The 19,195-nt window shown below is 47.8% G+C and overlaps 1 protein-coding gene across 3 annotated transcripts; it reads left to right on the forward strand.

Moving 5' to 3' along the window:
- The first annotated feature begins 4,481 nt into the window (after positions 1–4,481).
- On the forward strand, positions 4,482–10,669 carry IBA57 (iron-sulfur cluster assembly factor IBA57). Of its 3 annotated transcripts, none has more exons than XM_075043978.1 (3): positions 4,482–4,645; positions 6,540–6,886; positions 8,133–10,669. In XM_075043978.1, exons 2-3 carry the CDS (start codon positions 6,781–6,783, stop codon positions 8,522–8,524), a joined length of 498 nt encoding a protein of 165 aa, XP_074900079.1. In that variant the 5' UTR covers positions 4,482–4,645; positions 6,540–6,780; the 3' UTR covers positions 8,525–10,669. The 3 variants fall into 3 exon arrangements, with proteins under 3 accessions (XP_074900079.1, XP_074900071.1, XP_074900085.1); XM_075043970.1 differs by having other exon boundaries at positions 4,640–4,908; XM_075043984.1 differs by lacking the exon at positions 4,482–4,645 and adding an exon at positions 4,971–5,505.
- The last annotated feature ends 8,526 nt before the right edge of the window (positions 10,670–19,195 follow it).

Consider the following 19,195-nt stretch of genomic DNA (forward strand, 5'->3'; position numbering starts at 1 on the left):
TGACATTAGCTTGATACTAGTGCTAGCCACACTCAGACAGAAATGAACCCTGTAGCGAGTCTTCCTCGCCAGCAGCCTTCATCCCTCGCTGTCGGGCTCGCTTGACGTCTCTGTGCCCCAAACCATGGGCAGCCATGTCCTACCCCAATGACTTGGGCAACTGGCATCAGCGGGAAGTGAGTGAGGAGCAGCCTCATCTCTTGTCCCCAGGTCACCTCCAAATTGCTGCTGCTGGAGAGCGTGGTGGAAACAGTGTCCACGGAGGGAGGGCAGAGCCAGAGGGTGATGGGGCCCCTGAGTCTAATGCTCAGTAGAAGGAGGAATGGCAAAAGCAGCCTCCATCTGCTTGTATTTTGGGAACACACAGAGCAATTGCAAAAAACCTCATTTCGTTAGAAAGCCAGGCTGAAAATACCAGTGACTCTCCAGCATCCCATTCTGTCTGGGATCACAAGACCCATCTTTTTTATTAGCTGCTCCACACTGCAGACAGTATTCCTGTCAACAGCATCTCACTAGCTCCTAATCACTCCCTCTAGGGAAATGCCAATAACAGCTTTACCTTCATTTTCAGCCCTGCTAGCACAGAACAGCCCCTTTGGTGCACAGACTCACTCCTTGCAAACTCAGCTGCCACTTTGCTTTATTTCTGCATCCAGCTTGTTGCCCTTGCAATTTTCCCCCTGTCTTCACACAGCCACAATCTGTGTTTTCCTCTCCAAGATTGTGCGATATTGTCCCCGTGCCAGAAGTGCTGCTATGGTTTACCGCAGCCCAGCGTCCCAGCTGTTGGCTGCTCGCAACTGAACTCCTGGAGAGCAGCTTGGGGAGTATTTAAAGCGCAGGCTTAGGGTTGAATAATTGCAGCTCACGTGGTTTCGTGGATGAGAGCTCATGCTTAGCACCTCGAGAAAAAGCTGGAGAAAATGAGCTTATTATACCAGCATTAACCCGCAGGGCTGGCTGCAGAGAGACAGCAGTTATCCCCGCTTTACGCTAGTGCAGCTGAGTTATGGATGAATAAATGCCGAGGATGAGCCCTTGCGGGTGGGAGCCACGGGCTGTCCTGCTGCCACAGCAGCCAGCAAGCCCCAGACACGGCAGGGTTTCGGGCAGTGGGAGAGCAGAAAGCGGAAAGCTGATGGAGCAAGAGGCTGCCGGCAGCTTGTCCAAATGCCCAGGGACTGGTGAGGGACAGAGAGAGAACCTCTGTCCTTTTTCACCATTTTCTTAGCTGTGAGAAGGGTTTCTGAGTTGCCCCAACACACCTGCCTGGATGAGAGATGTTCCACCAAGGGGGGATTTCGGGGGATGTCCCCTTTGGGATAGGGCTTAGCTGGGGATGTTGCATCTTGTCACCCTGCCACCCCACGCCGCCAGCTCTCCTTCCACAAACACCGCTAGAAGTGACAAAGCTGGTGGGGGACAGTTCATCAGGCTGATGTGGGTGCAGTATCATGAATAAGAGGGAGCTGTAGCTTTCACGGTCTCACCGTGACATGGAGAGCCACAGGTACAGAGGAGAGACTGATCTCCAGTACCATTAGATGCCTGCACAGAGCTGGGCCCCCCAGGACCACTTGGAGTCCATGGGGAGAACAGACACTTCTTCAGTGCAGCCGATGTAATTCAGTTTACGCAGAGACTTCAGGGTGAAACAAAGCATCCTGAAAGTGTCTTTATCTCCATCACCTACAAGGGACCCCAGCCCACTTGGCTGTGGATGTCCACATTTGGGTAGGTGAATTCCAAATAGGAGAGGGCTGGTTTTCCAGTATAAATTTAGATATTTTACACCGGGGACTCTGGCAGAAGTCAAGTAAGCATTGCACAGCACTTGCTTTTCAAAACTCCCCCTGCCTCTGCCAACCCTGCTCAGCACCAGGGCACTTTGATGCTCCTAAAGTGCCTTCAAAGCATAGATAGGAAGAAGAGAACTGAGGACACAGACTCCTTTTATCATGCTTTACTTTTTGTTCAGTTGCTGAGCTGAGACTGTGGTTTCAGAGGGCAGGAAGGAGAGGATCTGTGACTGTGGTTGGGAGCTTTAAACACAGCAGACAAGTCCACGTAATGCCATGCTTGCTGCTTGAAGCACGGCAGGTCAGATGCAACCTCTGCTCCAAATGTGGATACCAGCAAGGGAGATGACATTACTTGGTCCTACAGTATTAATCCTATGGGAGAGTATCAGCCAAATGCAATATTGCTGTCTTGAGCAAAGGCAGGAGGATTTGATCCCACCAGAGGTGGGCCCTGCTGTGCTAGTGGGGTTTAAAGTCACCGTAACATCATCCAAACAGCGTTGAGCAATAGATGTGGAGGACGGGGAAGAATCACCCTATATCTGCCAAATTAATGTCATGGAAAGCTCTGGGAATCATGTTGTCCCTCTGACCAGGTTTCAGGTCCCCTACTTTTAGTTAAGACAGACACACACTCAGTGAGGAATGGCACAAACCTCCCCTGGACTCTCAGCGTTGGAGCTCTTGACCACGCTATGGCTTTCCTCAAACCATCCTCAAACCCTCAAACTTTCCTCAAACCCTGAGTCAATTTAGTGCACTAAACTGGCACAGTTGTAGTTTCTGACCACTGAAATGTTTAAATACTACTTTACTGGTGGTATAGCTCTGCGCTAAAAGAAAAGAAAACCCAGAGAAAAGTGAATAAAAGCTGTAGGCAGCGAAAAACCAAATAAAGGCTCAAACTGGCTTCCTGGTTCTTTTCCATTTTCACTTTTCTTTCCATCGCCACCCTTTCAAATATGCTCTGACGTGAGATAGTTGGGAGGCAGCACAGGCATGCATTGAGAGAGATGGGCAAAGGGATGGCCACTGCTTGTCCCCGCGTCTTGGTGGGTGCAGCAGGGATGTGGCACCAGGTAAAAAAAGACCCAGAGTTGGATCCAGCTGTGGGTCTAGAGTGCTTGTTGGACCCTGGAGTCTCAGCTCAGCTGTGCTTCCAGATACATGACTTTCCCTCTTCTCCTGGACCTCTAAAAAGCAAAGCATAGCTCCTGGCATGTTCCCACTTCCAGGGAGAGGAAAAAACCCACAATGGGCATCAGGTCTTTGCACCTCCAGCCCTGGTTTAAAGGCAGGCAGGTTTCCTCAGCCCCATTTTTTAGGCACAGCACGTGCCAGCAGCCAGGCAGAGCACGTTTGCACGCCAAGGTCACCTCGAATCACATCCGCTGCCTGTTTTTGTTTCTCCACCTGCTCTGCCTGCCCAGCTGCCTGACGAGCATCGCCTCCGAGCACGGCCAGTGCCAAATTCGGGGGGTGAACACGCCACATTGCTCACCACCGCCGGCAGCACATCTGTCCCCCCGCACGCAGGGATATGTGATAAGGTTATCGCTGCCGGGGCACGCGGGGAAAGCCCGGTCCTGCCCGAGGACCGGCTGGCTGAACATGCCGTCTGCTGCCGTCGCATTTGCAACTCCCGAAAAACGAGCCCCTCGGCTCAGGGTTTTAGGGTCGGTGGGTTTGCGCCGGGGCTCGGCAATGGCGCTGCCTGTCCCGACGAAGACTGACGGCTCCTTTTTGCAGGGTTCATTTTGGGCCAGCCGAGCCCCCTCCCTGCACTGCTGCACACGTGCTGGTGTTGGCAACGGCAAGGGGCAGAATGGCCTTAAACCGAATTGCGGCAACTGGAGAAAAGCAATCACGAATGACAGGCATGACTCACGGCCGTTTCTTGAACTGTGGGATGAATTCCAGCGTTAAGGAGCTGCAGCTAAACCCGGGGCTACCCGGGCCCTTCAGAGTCCACTTCCCACAGCGCTAATGAATGTTAAAAGAGGCAAGGGAACAGCACCTTCAGCCCTGCGCTTTTAACACAGGGATTTTATTTCTGTGCAGTGTCGCTTACTAGAAATTCCCACTGTCAAACGCTATCGTTTATTCCAGAACGGAGCTACTGACAGTTTTCCCGAGAGTGTTAAAAAGAAGATGGGGGCAGCTGATGGGTCCTACAGAAAGATAAGTACCGGAGCATTAAAATTGAGTGGAAAACAGGAACCTTTGGAGCAGCAGCGTTTCCCAGCGTGCTAGCCAAAGCATGACTGGAGAAGAATGGGTACGTACCCTATCTTTCTGCAGTTTCCAAGGGATTAAAGGCTCAGAGGGGGGAGGAATGACTAAAGGGGGTGGTCAGGAATGCTGAGGGCAGCCCCCCCCCCAAAAAAATCCGAGGTAGGTGCGTTTATTTTTAGGCTGTTTCCTTCACTTTCTCCACGGCAGGGCCCACCGTCGGGGCTGCCGTTGCCCAGCGCTGTCGCCGGGTCCCGGCACCGCCATCGCTGCCCGATCGCTGCCGGGACCCGGGGCGGGACGGAGGAGGAGGAGGAGGAAGAGGAGGAGGAGGAAGAGGAGGAGGAGGAGAAGGAAGAGGAGGAGGAGGAGGAGGAGGAGGAAGAGGAGGAGGAGGAGGAGGAGGAGGAAGAGGAGGAGGAGGAGGAGGAGGAGGAGGAGGAAGAGGAGGAGGAGGAGGAGGCGGGGCGGGCCCGGCGGCGCTCCCTCCCCGCCAGCAGGTGGCGCCCTCTCCCGCCCTCCCCGGACACACACAAGATGGCGGCGGCGGGGAGAAGGAGAGGCGGCGGGTCACTCTGACAGCGTTCGGTCTGCCCGCCGCCATGTTGGTGAGGGCGGCGGCGGCGGCGGCGGCAAGCTCGCCCGGGTTGCTGCGGCGGTTGTGGCGGGGCGGGGGGAGCGGGGCCGCCGCTTGTTTCCCGCTGGGGCGGGCGCTGCTGGACGTGCGGGGGGCGGAGGCCGGCGTCTTCCTTCAGGGGCTGCTGACGAACGACGTCACGCCGCTGGTAGCGGGGAGCGGCGGTGGCGCGGCGCTGTACGCGCATGCGCTCAACGTGCAGGGCCGCTGTCTGTATGACCTCATCCTCTACAGGTGAGACCAAGCGGAGGGGCGGGGAGGGGCTGGGCGAGACCACTACTGGGGGGAGGGGGGGTGGCGCGTCCTGTTGCTATGGAAACGGGGGCGCGCGGCCTTGGCGGGCTTCGCCGTGCTCGCAGGTCGGCCCTGTCAGCCGCCGTGTGGGACACCGGTCTCTAAGGGATTTCTGGCTTATCTTTCTGAATTTATGCGCAAAAAAGGGCTTACTCTGTATGTTTTTCATCACTGGCTGCAACCTCTGTGAGATTGTTGGGAGGCAGGGTCGATCTACTGGAGGGTAGGAAGGCTCTACAGAGGGATCTGGACAGGCTGGATCGATGGGCCGAGGCCAATTGTATGAGGTTCAACAAGGCCAAGTGCTGGGTCCTGCATCTGGGTCACAACAACCCCATGCAGCACTACAGGCCTGGGGAAGAATGGCTGGAAAGCTGCCCACTGGAAGAGGACCTGGACGTGTTGGTCGACAGCCGGCTGAATACGAGCCAGCAGTGTGCCCAGGTGGCCAAGAAGGCCAACGGCATCCTGGCCTGTATCAGAAATCGTCTGGCCAGCAGGAGCAGGGAGGTGATCGTCCCCCTGTACTCGGCACTGGTGAGGCTGCACCTCGAGTGCTGTGTTCAGTTTTGGGCCCCTCACTACAGGAAAGACATTGAGTTGCTGGAGCGTGTTCAGAGAAGGGCAACCAAGTTGGTGAGGGGCCTGGAGCACAAGTCTTATGAGGAGCGGCTGAGGGAGCTGGGGCTGTTTAGTCTGGAGAAAAAGAGGCTGAGGGGAGACCTTATCGCTCTCTACAACTACCTGAAAGGGGGTTGTAGTGAGGTGAGTGCTGGTCTCTTCTGTCAGGTGGCTGGAGATAGGACGAGAGGAAATGGCCTCAAGTTGAGGCAAGGGAGATTTAGGTTAGATATTAGGAAAAATTTTTTTACTGAGAGAGTTGTCAGACATTGGAATAGGCTGCCCAGGGAAGTGGTTGAGTCACCATCCCTGGAGGTATTAAAAAAGCGAGTAAACGGGGTACTCCAGAACATGATGTAGTGGGCATGGATGATGGTTGGACTCGATGATCTTGAAGGTCTTTTCCAACCTAAATGATTCTATGATTCTATGATTCTATTTGGGCTGTATCCGAAACAAGCGGTTTGCGCTGTCTCACAGGTGGCATAGTCACTGACACTGCGGCATGCCATGTGGCATCTAATAATCGCACCGTACAGCCACCTGACATAAGTGTGGTGTCAACTGATGAAAAATTTGGCTCGCACAAACTATTGGGCCAGGTTAACGGTGTAACTAATGGAAATCACAGCTGAACGAAGCTTCTCCTCCTTCTGAAAGTCACCTCGCTTTAGGTAAGAGTGAGTGGTAGAGAAGACTGTAGAGCCAGACTCATTTTTGTCCCTGGGAGAGGTGACGGGAGTATTATTTGCTAGAAAAGAGTGGAACGGATGCCTGAAAAAGTTCAGGTATTTCACTACAGGGAGCTGAGTGCTGCTCTTCTGTGTGCCAGCAGCCTTCGGTGAGATTCCCCAGATCTCTGGACTCGCACCAGGATCAAGATAAAAGCGTGTTGGCTTCCGCTGCTGTGGAGGTTTGTTTTTCTGACCTTGTAGGTGTTACTTTTTCAGGCTTCACAAGAATCCAGAAGAAGAGCCACACATCCTGCTGGAGTGTGACAGCGGCGTGCTGGATGCCATACAAAAACATCTGAAACTGTACAAGATCCGGAGGAAAGTAAACATCACCCCTTGCCTTGACCTCTCTTTGTGGGCTGTTGTCCCCGGGGAGCGGGCTGGAGACATTGCCAGTTCCCTCGCTAAATGCGCAGACCAGGCTCTGATTTTAACTCCTGACCCAAGAACAGAAGTCATGGGCTGGAGACTGATTGCAAAGAAAGGAGCAAATCTATCGGAGATTATCCCTGGGAGTCATATTGGAAACACTGAGGATTACCACAGGCACAGGTATAAACAAGGTAAAGCCAAGTCCTGTTTTGCACTCTGTGTCACTGGATTTGGGGAAATTGATTTATTTATATATTATCTTATTATCAGAGTTCAGACACTGATATAAGACAGAGGAATAAATTATAAAAGCCGCATTGGTATGTCTCAATGTGTTTAACTTGTTAATAAGTACAGGTATTATTTGCTAGTTTGAGGATAAAAGTGATCTGGTAGTTATAATTCTGTCTGGTGGCAGAATCAATATTTGGGTACAGTTTCCTATTACTAAGATTATGGGGTGGTGGGTCAGGAATGCTAACATCAAAAGAAAACCAGGATTATTAATTTTCTTAGAGGGAAACTTCTGTGGTTTGAGTCACTTTGATTATTTTGGGATTACACACAGTCTGTGTGTTTTCCTTGTTGCTAAGGGAGGAAGCAGAAACACCCTAACTTACTTTCCTAAAAATGTATGACTGGATTCGTGGAGTTAACTCAGAGGTCAAGGGGCGGATGATTGATCTGAGAGGGAACTCAATCTCAGGAGCCCCTGTGCCTGCACAGAGCTCCCATTGATTTTACTGTGTCCACACAGATAGTGGATTAAATTAATTGGCAGACTGAACAGTGATGGTCCTCTGCTTAAACCCAAGTCCATCTGGTTTCGAAAAGCAAGCTGTTAATGGGTCAAACTCAGTTGGACTGCGGGGATATGCCACCTCCCTGAAACAGCAGCACTCATCTTGGCTGTGCTGCTGTGGAAGGCTGGGTCCGGCATTGCTTCAAAAAATACTATTTTTGTGTCATTGGTCACAAAAAGAACAGCTACTTATACAGACATTCAGCATTTGGGCTTTAACAAAGACAGCTGGCCAACTTACATTCTGTAGCTCTGAGGAAAATTATTGGCGTTAGAGGCTACTTGTGGGCTGTGGGTGAGAAGGGTTTTGCCATTGCCATTACATATACATCAATGCCTTTGTATGGGAGCCTGCATCGTTCTAGGTGCTTTGAATTTCCACCGGTATGCTTGTGAGGTGCTGTAAGCTTCATGAAATTACGTTCTAGTGCAGTTCTCCCTTTACCCTTAAGAGTAAACATAATTTATGGCTAATGTTTCACTCACGCCCAAACTGGAGTACTGGGAAGTTCATTATTTCATACTGCTTCTTATGGGTTCTCCTGGTTTTACGACTCACAAAGGAGGCATATCCCAGAAATCTTAAATACTGAAGATCTTACCATATTTCCCCGGTGGTTTTACTTTTTTCCTAGGAATTCCCGAAGGTGTGAAAGATCTCCCTCCTGGAGTAGCCCTCCCACTGGAATCAAACCTGGCCTACATGAATGGCATCAGCTTTACCAAAGGCTGTTACATTGGACAGGAGTTGACAGCCAGGACCTACCACATGGGTGTCATTCGCAAACGTCTGCTGCCAGTCCACTTTTCAACTCCTCTTCCCAAGGACAGCATTCCCGAGGGTGCCGAGATCTTAACCGAATCGGGAAAGTCGGCCGGCAAGTTCCGGGCTGGAGGAGGTGAACTTGGTATAGCTTTGCTGAGGTTAGCTAATATAAATGAACCACTCTGCCTAAATATAGCGGGTGATAAAGTGAAGCTCACTGCAAGTATACCCGAGTGGTGGCCAAAACCTGCTAGTAAATAAATGAGGAACCACCACTTGCACATTTGCCTTATTGAGAATGTATTTTGTGTGATAAGTTTGGGAAGGCGACTCTGCCTTTGGCTGTTGTTTGTGGTATTTGATGGGGGGGGCATTACAGGATTCTTGAAACTGGAACCTAAACCAGCAGCAGGTCGCCGAGTACAGGAGGATAATCTGTTAAGCATTGTGGAGAGATCCGTACAGGGTACATAGGGAAGTGTACCTTTTCCCGAGGGTGCCTTGTATTTTTTTAGGGGGTTACACATGTCGTTGGGTTGGAATTGCTGAATTTTCAGTCTAGCACTTGCTCAATCTGACTGTGCTCTGCGCAGGGTGCAGTGTGTGTTCAGACTGAAGCGAGTGACAGGAGCAGGAGTTTCCCCATTGTATACACTGAGTGTTTCTGTTCAGAATAACCATTCTGTGGTATTGTAATTTATTTTTTTTAATGGAGAGCATGCTGCTCTCACCTTGCCTAAGATACATACTCAGGCTAAAGTGTTCACTGCAAATTACTCCTTGCATTGAGCTTCTTCTTAAACCTGCTGATTGGGTGGGTGTTTTCCCCACCACTCTAACTGCTAATTATGTTCAGGAAGAGGAATGCCTTGTACTCCACATTTCAGACCTTGATTTTAGTAAGTCATCCCTGGTGGGAAAGCTCTCAAAGATCCTGGTCCCCGGCTTCAGCGCCGGCAGAGGGAGCACAGCCAGCAGCAGCCAGCTCCTCTGCCTCTCCTGACCTCGGTCATTCACGCTTCCTTCAAACAACTGTTTTAGAGAGGAAAGTGGTATTTTACAGAAATAAGGTGCACTGGTGCGTGCCCTGGGGTGACTGTTGTATTGGTGTGCTGGTGCTTGGCAGAATAGTCGCTTACTAGAAGTGCGTGCCCTCCAGTTGCTGACAACAGTTGAGGGGTGGATTTTTTTGGCATCAACATCTTTGCTCTGTCATCTTGTAGAAAAATCCTCTGCGCTTTCCTGAAGCCTTTGGCAGGGGTTTCCTCACTCCCTCCACAAAGCTGGTGAAGGGACAGCGTGTCCCCATCTCGGACCTTGGCTCCATCCCTCAGCGTTAAGCTGCAGTCCCTGGAGAAGGGGTTAATGCCACACGTGCTCTTGGCTTAGCCTGGCGTTCCTGAGGGAGGATTTTCATCACATTCGCTTCTCTGGCTGCTTCAACTCCATGCTTGTTCTGAGAATTCTCTGTACCCCTCGTACAAAAACCTGTCTCTGCTGCTGTCTCCAGCTGAGGTTTTCTTCATCCACCATCCCCTCTGGGTGTTCAGAGCAGCCCAGTACTTCAGCATGTCTTTGCTGCATTTTTCTGGCTCCCGCTGCTCTTCTGTCTTTGCACTTTTTCTTGCCTCTGCAGTCAATGTATTCCTCTTTGCCCCCTGCCCCAAAGCCAACCACCTCTGTGCCTGCTAACCCTGCCAGTCTGCAGTAATTTACAGCAGCCCTATGTATTTTTGTATTACAATCAATCGATTGTGCACCTGCTCTTAGAACGGCACGTGTGTGGAAGGGAGTGACAAGAGAGATGAGCAGGTGATATCCCATGCAGACCGAAAAAAAAACCTCTTGCATGCGTATTTGTGAGAAAAACCGTCCAAAGCACATTCTACCAATATTTTGATGTCACTGTTACTGTGAAAGGAATTTATCTGTGAAAAATGCTCATATTGGTAAAAACCCTTTATGCTTGTTGTAAAATGAGTTTGTGGAATATCTCATTAAAAGTTTATTGTATCAGTAATTTAAAGGTGACTTGTCTGAAAGAGAAGAGACGCTACCTTTTATTTACCTTATGTGAAGATACACAACAGAATACTTTTTTGGGTAGCTTGCTGACAAGAAATGTGTCTTACGCTGTTCGTCACCCCTTTGTCAGGTTTGATATTGTTAACAAAGTCTTTCTGCTGGAAAAATAAATGAAACGGCAGTGCCTCGCCCTTTCTGGATCCTCCGAGAGTGACAAAGGCGAGACTGTGCTGCCCGTGTTGATGCCGCTTTGCCAGAAGCGGCTTTTCCTCTCTGCTGCCCATTGTGCAAAGTCTCCTCAGAATAGTTATATTGTACTGGTATGCGCGCAGCCTGAATAAACACTACGTTTCTTCTGCTAGGGGAAGCCCTGCATCTCTTTTTCTGGCGCACACACGTTTCGTTTGTCTCCTTAACGTATTTAAAAGGCTTTTCTGTTGCCAACAGCCGCAGGTTACAAATGGGGGTGGTTAGGCGCAAAATAAGGTGGTACTAAAATTAAAGAGGTTCTAGATCACTTCTGGAGAAAGGGTGTGACAGAAATTGGAGAGAGCAGCCCCAATCCACGCTATCCTTTTCATTTTTTCTTTTCCCTCGCAGCCTGCGCCGTCGTTAATGGCTTTAGCCGGGTGAGCTTGGGCAGGAAGGCCAGGCCGTCGGCCGCGTAGGTGCAGGGTTGATTTTTGCAGAGCTGTTTTGCCTCACCAGTGATCCACGACAGAGCAAATCTCCTTCAGCCACTGCGGGATTGAGTGACGCCGGTCGAGGAACTCCGCCGCTGGCCAAAGCCGCCATGGAGCCAGCCAAAAAGGGGCGAACGACCACCCACCCCTTCGTCACGTCAGCCAAAGGGCTGAAGCGTTCTCAGCAGCACGTTTAACAACCAATTTCTGCAGGAAGGAGGAAATGTTGAGAGAGAAAACACCGGCGCCGGGCCCACAAAGACCCTCCGCCACCTCAGGAGGGAAATGAGACGCTTTTATGGTGCAATTCTGTCAGGTTTTCGTGCTTTCCTCAGCAGGGGACGAACATGGCGGCTGAGGGGAGCTGCCAGGTAACCTGCTCAGGTGCTTGTCTCACACTAAATACAGCTAGAAAATGGGGACCCCGCTCTCCAAGAAGCCAACCCCTTCCCGCTCCCCTTTTTCTGAGTGTTCCCCCTCGCTGCCTCAGTTTCCCTTCACCCTCCCCGCCACGGCGGGTCCCTCCTCCCGCTCCGCCATGGTTCGTCCCCCCCCACCCCCCGCGCAGTGGTTTCTCCCACAGACGGCCGTTGACCGGGCTCTCGCTCCCCTCCCTTCCCGTTTCCCGCCTCGGCTGGCCGGCGGCAAGCGGCGCGCGCCCGGCGCGGGAGGGAGGGAGGCGCTCGCGCCGTTCCCGCCCTCGCCCGCCCGTCCCCTCACGGCGTGAGGTGTGAGGGAGGATAAGATGGTGGCGGGTAGCGCCCAGCCTCCGGCCGTTCGGCCTGACGGGGCTTCCCGGGCAGAGGTGAGGCGTTAGCGCTGCCGCCCCGCTGCCATGGACGGGGCTGGGGCCCCGGAGCCGAGGGTGGGGGCGAGCGGGGCGGGGGGTGGGGGGGGGTGGGGATTTGTGAGGCGCTTGTGAGGGGAGGAACCGGGCTGTGCCCTGTGAGGATCGGTGCCGGAGCTGCAGCGGGTCTGTTGGGCTTCCTTGGAGGGAGAGGAAACCCCTGTGGCTGCTGGTAGAGCAGGGCCGTGTAAATAAAGGACATATCTGCGAAAGCGCAAGGCTGTCTTCCTCTTCCATTTGCTTGTCGTACGCGCCCTGTCAGAGGTCTGTGCGCGCTCGGAAGTTAAAGAGCCGTGAGCGGTGTTGACACGCCAAAAATGAGTGATGTTTCTGCACGGAGATAGAGCAGAAGAGAGCGGTGAAGTAAACGAGTGTTATAGCCTGAAATCCCAATAGGGTAAGGCAGGAGTCACTTTCTGAGGCTGCGGAGGGGAATATACTGAAATGTTTCGTTTCAGAAAAAAGGAGGTTGCTTCTTTTTTGCCTTCCTTCACCCCCCCCCCCCCCCCTTTTTTTTTTTCTCCTGGAAGCAGTGTTTGTTTTCATTGTTACCGTGTTTACATTTCCTGTCATAGTAAAAATCCACAAAGGTTGTCTTGGTCTGGTGAGGAGTCTGGAAGAATGACTGCTAATACTTAAGTCTACTGTATAAGCAGATGATTTACTGAGTTATTAAAATCACTGCAATCTACTGTCTTAAATCTTTCATTACTCGAATGAATTCACAATGCTGTGGCCAGGTTGCTGCTAGGACGTTGTGTGCAAGCATCTTCACACTGAGTTACTTGAAATCTGCAAGTTTAAAAAGTCCCTACAGGTATCTGTAGCTTAATATTTTGGGTACGTTTGCCCACTGTTAATGTGTTGCTGAAACCTTTGAAATCTTTTGGGGGTATCTGAATGCTGCATAGGTGAGAGTCACAAATACAGTGTATTCTTCACAGCCAGTGGTGGTCCTGCTTTTCCAGCAGGCTCGTTTTCACCAGTGTTTTCAGGGCAGGGGAATTTGGCAGCTTTTTTCCCCATGTTCACAGCCATTGCAGCTGAAGCCCAGCTCTGTTTATACACTTCTGCACAGGCACTGGGGGCATTTTGCAAGTTACTGTGAGAGGAGGGTGTAGCTACTACTGCTTCTAGCTACTTTAAAAGAATATTGTTGGGAGTACAGTTTCTGCTGGATGTAGCAAAGAGGTATGCTACATTTTGACTTCAGACTATTCTCTCAACTGTTTGCCTGTGTGGTATTTTGCTTTTAAGTAGACTGTGAGCCCTTCAGAAAAGGCTGTCTTGTTTTTTCTGTAACGCACTGTTCTCAAGCTAGCAGAAATAATTTATGCCTAAACTGTTTTTGTGGATTCGTGTCTGAATTTTCTCTCTTTCCCGCTGTCTTGCCCAGGCAAAAAAGTGTGAAATTCTGCTGTTGGACTTCATTCGAAGCTATTGGGGTCTATTCATATCACTAAAATTAGTGCATGTACTTTCGGACTGTGCTGCCGTAACACTGGAAATGTTTGGACTTCCTCTGTTTTCTTTAATCCCTGGTCAGAGCGTGGCTTCAGATTTTTGATTTTTTTTTTTTTTCTGGAAACACTCGAATTCAGTGTGTACTATCAGCAGCAGTGGTGCAAATACACTATTCCAAAAACCTAAATGTGGAAATGGGTATAAAAGCTTCCTGTGTCATGTTTGTTCTATGTTGTCATTCTCAAATTGTGCTTACATCAGACAGTTGGAGGAGCTGGAGGAGGACAGTTGCCATCTCTGAATGCCATTACAGCTTTGTGGAGAGAAACCGAGGGAGACTAGAAATAATGTAAACATGGGCTGAGGTTTTTAGGGAGAGGTGACCTCATTTTCTATTTACTGCTGTGTCAGAAAAGCTGTGTGGAATACACTTAAATAATATTTGGGGAAGGTTACGTGCCGTGTGGCACTCTGCAGTGTATTTTAGCAGTCCTTGCAGCGCTAAGTGCTACAGTGGTAGCTGTGAAGGAAGGACTTTGCAGAACAAGGTGATGTTACTGTAACTTAGAGAAAATGCCTTGGGAACAGAAGGAAACTTTGGAGAAAGTTGTTGGGGTTTTTTCCCCCTCCCTTTTAAGATCTTTTGTTTGTACTCTACCTGCATTAAGTTGTTGAAGAGCTTAAGAGCAAGTGGTTTTCTGATTTCCACTATAACACTTCTAGCTGTCACAAAAGTTTTCTTATACTCTGTAAGATGGATTTTGGGGCAGTTTTATTGTTCAGGTTGAACAACATATTTTTAGGTTTAACTCAGATAACTTAAGTGTATGTTGAAAGGCAGCTTGAGGTTTTTTTAAAGAATTTAGTCAGAACCTGTTAGTACTATGCTTTCTCTTTTTTTCTAGTCTCGAGACATTGTAATAATAGTTGGCTAATGATGGGCTACACTTCCCAGCAGCTAACTGTACTATATTATGCCTGGTTTTTTTTTTCTTGTTTTCTTCAAAAAGATGAAAATGGCTCTGTTCTGTTCTCTCTGGATTTCTTAATTTTCTTAAATTATATTTCTTTATTCTTTTTGTAGCATTAAAATATGATGATGTGAGGGAAAGATCAGAGTTCATCATCTCTCTGAATTAAGGCAAAGAGCTGTGGGAAAATGATGACTTGATTAAGGAAAAATGTGTAAAAGGTGATAAAATGTAACTGTCTATGAGACATTTGACTGAAAGTGGGGACAAGGTAAGTCAGGTACAACAATTTAGTATGAAATAAAGCCTTTAAATAACCTTTAATTTTTGTTACAGAGCTTGATTTGCTCACTCTGTGCCAGTGTTTCATAGTTACTTAACTGGGGTGAGCCAAATGATAGCATTCAGTGGGGAGACAGGAACAAAAGCAGCAGATGCGTCATCCCCACTGACAAAAAAACACTCATTCCAGTGAATTATTTTTTCTTGTGGAGATACCAAGACCTCAGAGGTACAAGAGATGATGGACTGGTTATAAAAACTCTTGTACGGTTAAGTACGATGTTGTTATGCATGTGTTGTGTATTATATGTATATTATAGTGATTAAAATTTACTCACTGGGTCGTGCTTCCTGATTACAACTTAAATGGTTTTGGAAGTATGTGATCACTTGAGAATAATTGCTTGGAAGTTACTTCTTGCGTGGGAAGGAGGAGAAGATGCATTTCAAAACCTTTCATGCACTTTTCTTCTTTCCCATCTGAGAAGCATCTCCCAGCTAAATAAAGCAGTTTGGCAGTATTTCTCAGGCAGTCCCCGTAGGCCTCTGCGTGAAGGAGAGAGTTCCTAAGGCTCAGGGTTGCAGCCCTGGATCCCGTACGTTGTTGGTATTGCACAACAGAGGAAAGACTACAATTCCCATAGTACTTCCACATACTGGTACTCCAGTGACATCAGACATTACATGGCTGAGACTGGTTGTAAAGCAAGAAGACCAAAAATGTAAGCTTGGTGTTTCTTTCACTTCTGTAGCAGGGCCTTTGGCAGTGTGAAATCTTTGCTTACTAGGGGAGAATTTCAGTTGCTGCAGAGGTATTTGAAAGGGTGTGTATCTGAAGAAAACATGAGGTGACATTTAAGGGCAAGCAATTTGTACTGTTTCTCGTAGTGTTGGTGCTGCTTAGAGACTCCTCTGTCTAGGAATAGCTGTGTGGAATAATTGCTTAATGCCAGCGCTGCTCGTTTGTCTGGAGGGGCCGTTGCCTTGCCCACAGCCCGAAATCTGCTTGCTTCTTTTCTGCTGTTTTTGTCCTGCAGCTTCCAGGGGTGGAGGAGAGACGCTATCCATAGCCTGGCAACAGTTTCCGCGTGCGTATAGTAACTGAGGTGTGTAGCGTGCGTCCCATGGCAGCGACGTTAGGGGAGGTAAACGAGGTGTGGTGGCAGTGGTTGTTAGCATCGCGTGGGCTACGCCACTGGACTTGAAAGCACGGGGATCAGCTGCTGCTGCTGCAGTGCTCTAGTGTGTACAACTGGTGTGTTCGAGTGCCTGTGCTGCCTTTGCTTCCCCAGTGGCCTGTGTCGGTGGGAGGAATGCAGGCAGGGAATGGCTGGTGGTAACATCTGTGCAGGTTTGTCTCGGTGGAAGTTGATTCTCGCAACGGGATGAGGTTTATGTGGGTTTTGTTCTTCAGGAGAGATGCTAGGTGTCTGGAGTAATGCTGGTATTTTAGAAAGCTGGAAAACAATACAGCAAAGCGATTTCTGCAGTGTAATATTTGCTTAGGTTGCTGTAGTTTAAAGTAAGTATAATGATTTATTTGCCTGATAGTGCCCAGCCTTTCAAGTGATTGCATATTGTGAGCACCTGGCAAAAACTTAATTCTCCGAACAGAAATCTCACTTTGTGTTGACCACCAGAGTATTCTAATAGGGACAAGGAAGAGAGACTTACAAAGCAGATGGGAAACTTGGGAATACTCGCGGTCATCCTTTCACTGAGAAATGTAATAACTTCTCCAACAGGTAATAGATCCCCTTTCATTTCTCTTTAGAAGCAGTTTAGATCTGTTAAATGACACTGTATCAGTGTTTGCTCAGTCTGCAATCTTGAAGGCGTCTACTTAGTACTTGAATTTTCACAAAGTGAGGAGCAGGTCAAGTGGGAAAAGTAGCTTTATATCTAATCTTAGTAGTCTAATGAAATTAAGGTACAAATCTCTATAAAATGATATATAGTGTATACAGATCCTTGTGCAGCTGATTAAAAAAATTCTATTGATTTGGCCACATATGCCGGTTTGTAAAGAGTTTGTTTTTACACATTCATGATAGTTTCAGACTTTTTGTTTGTTTAAAAAATATATTTGGAAAGACATTTTGATTTAATGGAGTTTAAATTATACTAGACAGTCCATCTAAATGAATCTGGAAAAATATTTTGTAACTCCAGTTGGAATTTTATATTCCTAAACAAAAAGGGTTATACTGAGAGTATATTAATACCAATAATCCTGTTTTACAGCAACATGTATTTGAAAGGACATAGTCTACAAATCATGCGCGTAAGCTGCCTTTGGATTAGTTGACTCTAAAGTGAGTGGAAGTTCAGTTAAAAACTCTGTACCTGTTTGTTTAATAGTCCCTTGTGTTTCCCTGGTCTACCAGGAGATAATGGAGTGGGACACGTGGTAAGAATCCTAATTGAAGGTGATTGTATAGAGGTAGATGGTATTAAGTTCCCTTTTATTTCCATGGAGCCTGCATTAAACACGAATATGTTAGCAAATACATGTTTAAGTATTTGAATGACTAGATATTTTGAATGTCGTAGGCTATTAAGTGACAGATGCATTAAAAAGAAGCTGTCTTTCACCACCTTCATAAAACTTTCCCTTAGCAGTCCGAAATTTGAACTTTTGGATAATGACATCTTGCAGCTGGGTTGTGTTCACTGTGTTTACAACTGGCAACCTCATGTCAATGTTTCATGGAGGGTGTTTTTTAATTGGGGATTAAGGTCTTATGACTTTTATAAACAAAAAATATCCTCTGAAACTCCACAGTAAGGGCGGAAGGCTTCAGTCCTTGTCATATGCAAAAGTACTTGGAAATAGTAGGACTCCAGTAGTAGGACTCCAGTTGAAGTATGTGTGGCTTTGGACCACAGTTAGCCTGTGTAGATCTATAAAATCTATTACTAAAACCAATATCAGTGACTTTTTTTTAGTAGTTTAAATGAATTGCAGATCAGCTTCTTTTCCAAGCTAGCTGCTGGCACATTATTCCTTATTTTTTCAAATTAATAAGGCAAGAATTGCAGTAGCTGGGGAGGTTACAAATTTGAATTTCTGAAATTACTGACTTCAGGAAGGCTGAAGTTAGGATAATTGCACATACATAGCCACAGTTCCTGGTGGATAAATCTGTATCAGAAGTTTCCCAAGTGCTTACTATGCTTAATTTCTTGTCATTGACATTCTAAGTTTTAATATAAATGTTGCAGAAATGTTCTGTGTGTTTGGGGTTTTTTTTTGGCTCAGGAAAAAGTACCTCTCAGGGGTACTGACATACTGTTTCAACGGTAATGCTTCATAAAGGTGGAATTGAGAAGCAGATTGGAATCTCTTCCCCAACAAACTTTATGCTATATAGCTTTGTAAAGCAGATAGGCCTAAATATAAAACAAGTTCAAAACAGGTGAGTTAGAGAAGTGTGGGTCTTTAGACTTAACAGCAGTTTTCCCATGTAACTTGATTCTGGAACTTGTAAACCCTCAGGTAGTGTAGGTGGAAGTTTTTAGGCCATCCTCGTGATCTCCCTACAGTATTAAGGTAATGTTTCAGATCATCTTTTTTTCTGGAGGATTAGATGTACTGTAGCATGTGGAACTGCAAAACCTGTGATGTAGATACTCTTCCATGATGGCATCAGTGTGTGTACACGTGCACACTGTGTCTTTCTGAAGTGCAGTATAAATCCACCTGAAGATACTACTGTTTGTTTTACTTTGAAAAGCAGGCATTCAGATTAGCAACATTCCCGTTAATCAGTGAGGAATAATTCAATGTTAAGTTTCATACTTGCTATGGCTTCTGTTTCTGTTTGATCAGTGCAAGAAGGTTGTGGAAAGTGTGCGTGTGTCCACATGTATGTACATATGTATTCGGGGAAAACATTATCCCTGTCTTTGCCAAGGGTGGAAGGCACCAAAATTAGTAGGGTGACTATATACATGCTGAGAGGGCTCGCTATTTACAAGGTTCATTTAAAGTTTCTAGTGTTAATTTAAAAAAGCGTTGGTGAGAGGATGAGTGGACATTACACTCCTAAGAAAGACCAGGGGGATTGCTTTTTTTGGGATATTGAATGGTTATGTTGCTGAGGAATCTTGTCATTCCTACAGTAAGCTTTGGATCATCCATCAAATTCAGTGAAACTGGGGGAGAGGTGGATGGATGTCTCGGAGGAGAGATACGGATTGGTGTCCTCGCAGGGAGAAAGGCTTCCGCATGATTTTAAGCGTTCGGTGTGGCCTGCTTATCCAGTCACGTTACAGTGGGCTCTTAGCTGGTCACCATTAGGATGAGTAGGGAGGGACTGGGGAGACCGAGAGGATGTGGTAGGGAAATGGCTGCTGTTACGATGGGCTTGGGGTAGGGTGTGAACGTGTAGGAAGCCAGTCATCAGTTCTCCCTGCTGATGGAACAACTTGTTTCCTTCTGGTGTTGTGCTGTGATCATTTGTCTTTTTGCTCAGAGTTCTTTTTGAACAATGTCAGAAGAAAATAAACTTAAAACTGTTTACAAAGTCAGGATTTTATTAAAGTACTCAATGAGAGCTTTTTTGTTTTAATTTATCAATTTAACACAAAGCAAGCTGGCAGTGCTGCTTTAACTAAAGCAGTGGCTTCTACCAAAGCTCTAATGTAGCACCTTCAT

Source organism: Buteo buteo, chromosome 2, assembly GCF_964188355.1.
Source record: "Buteo buteo chromosome 2, bButBut1.hap1.1, whole genome shotgun sequence".
NCBI classification, from domain to species: Eukaryota; Metazoa; Chordata; class Aves; order Accipitriformes; family Accipitridae; genus Buteo; species Buteo buteo.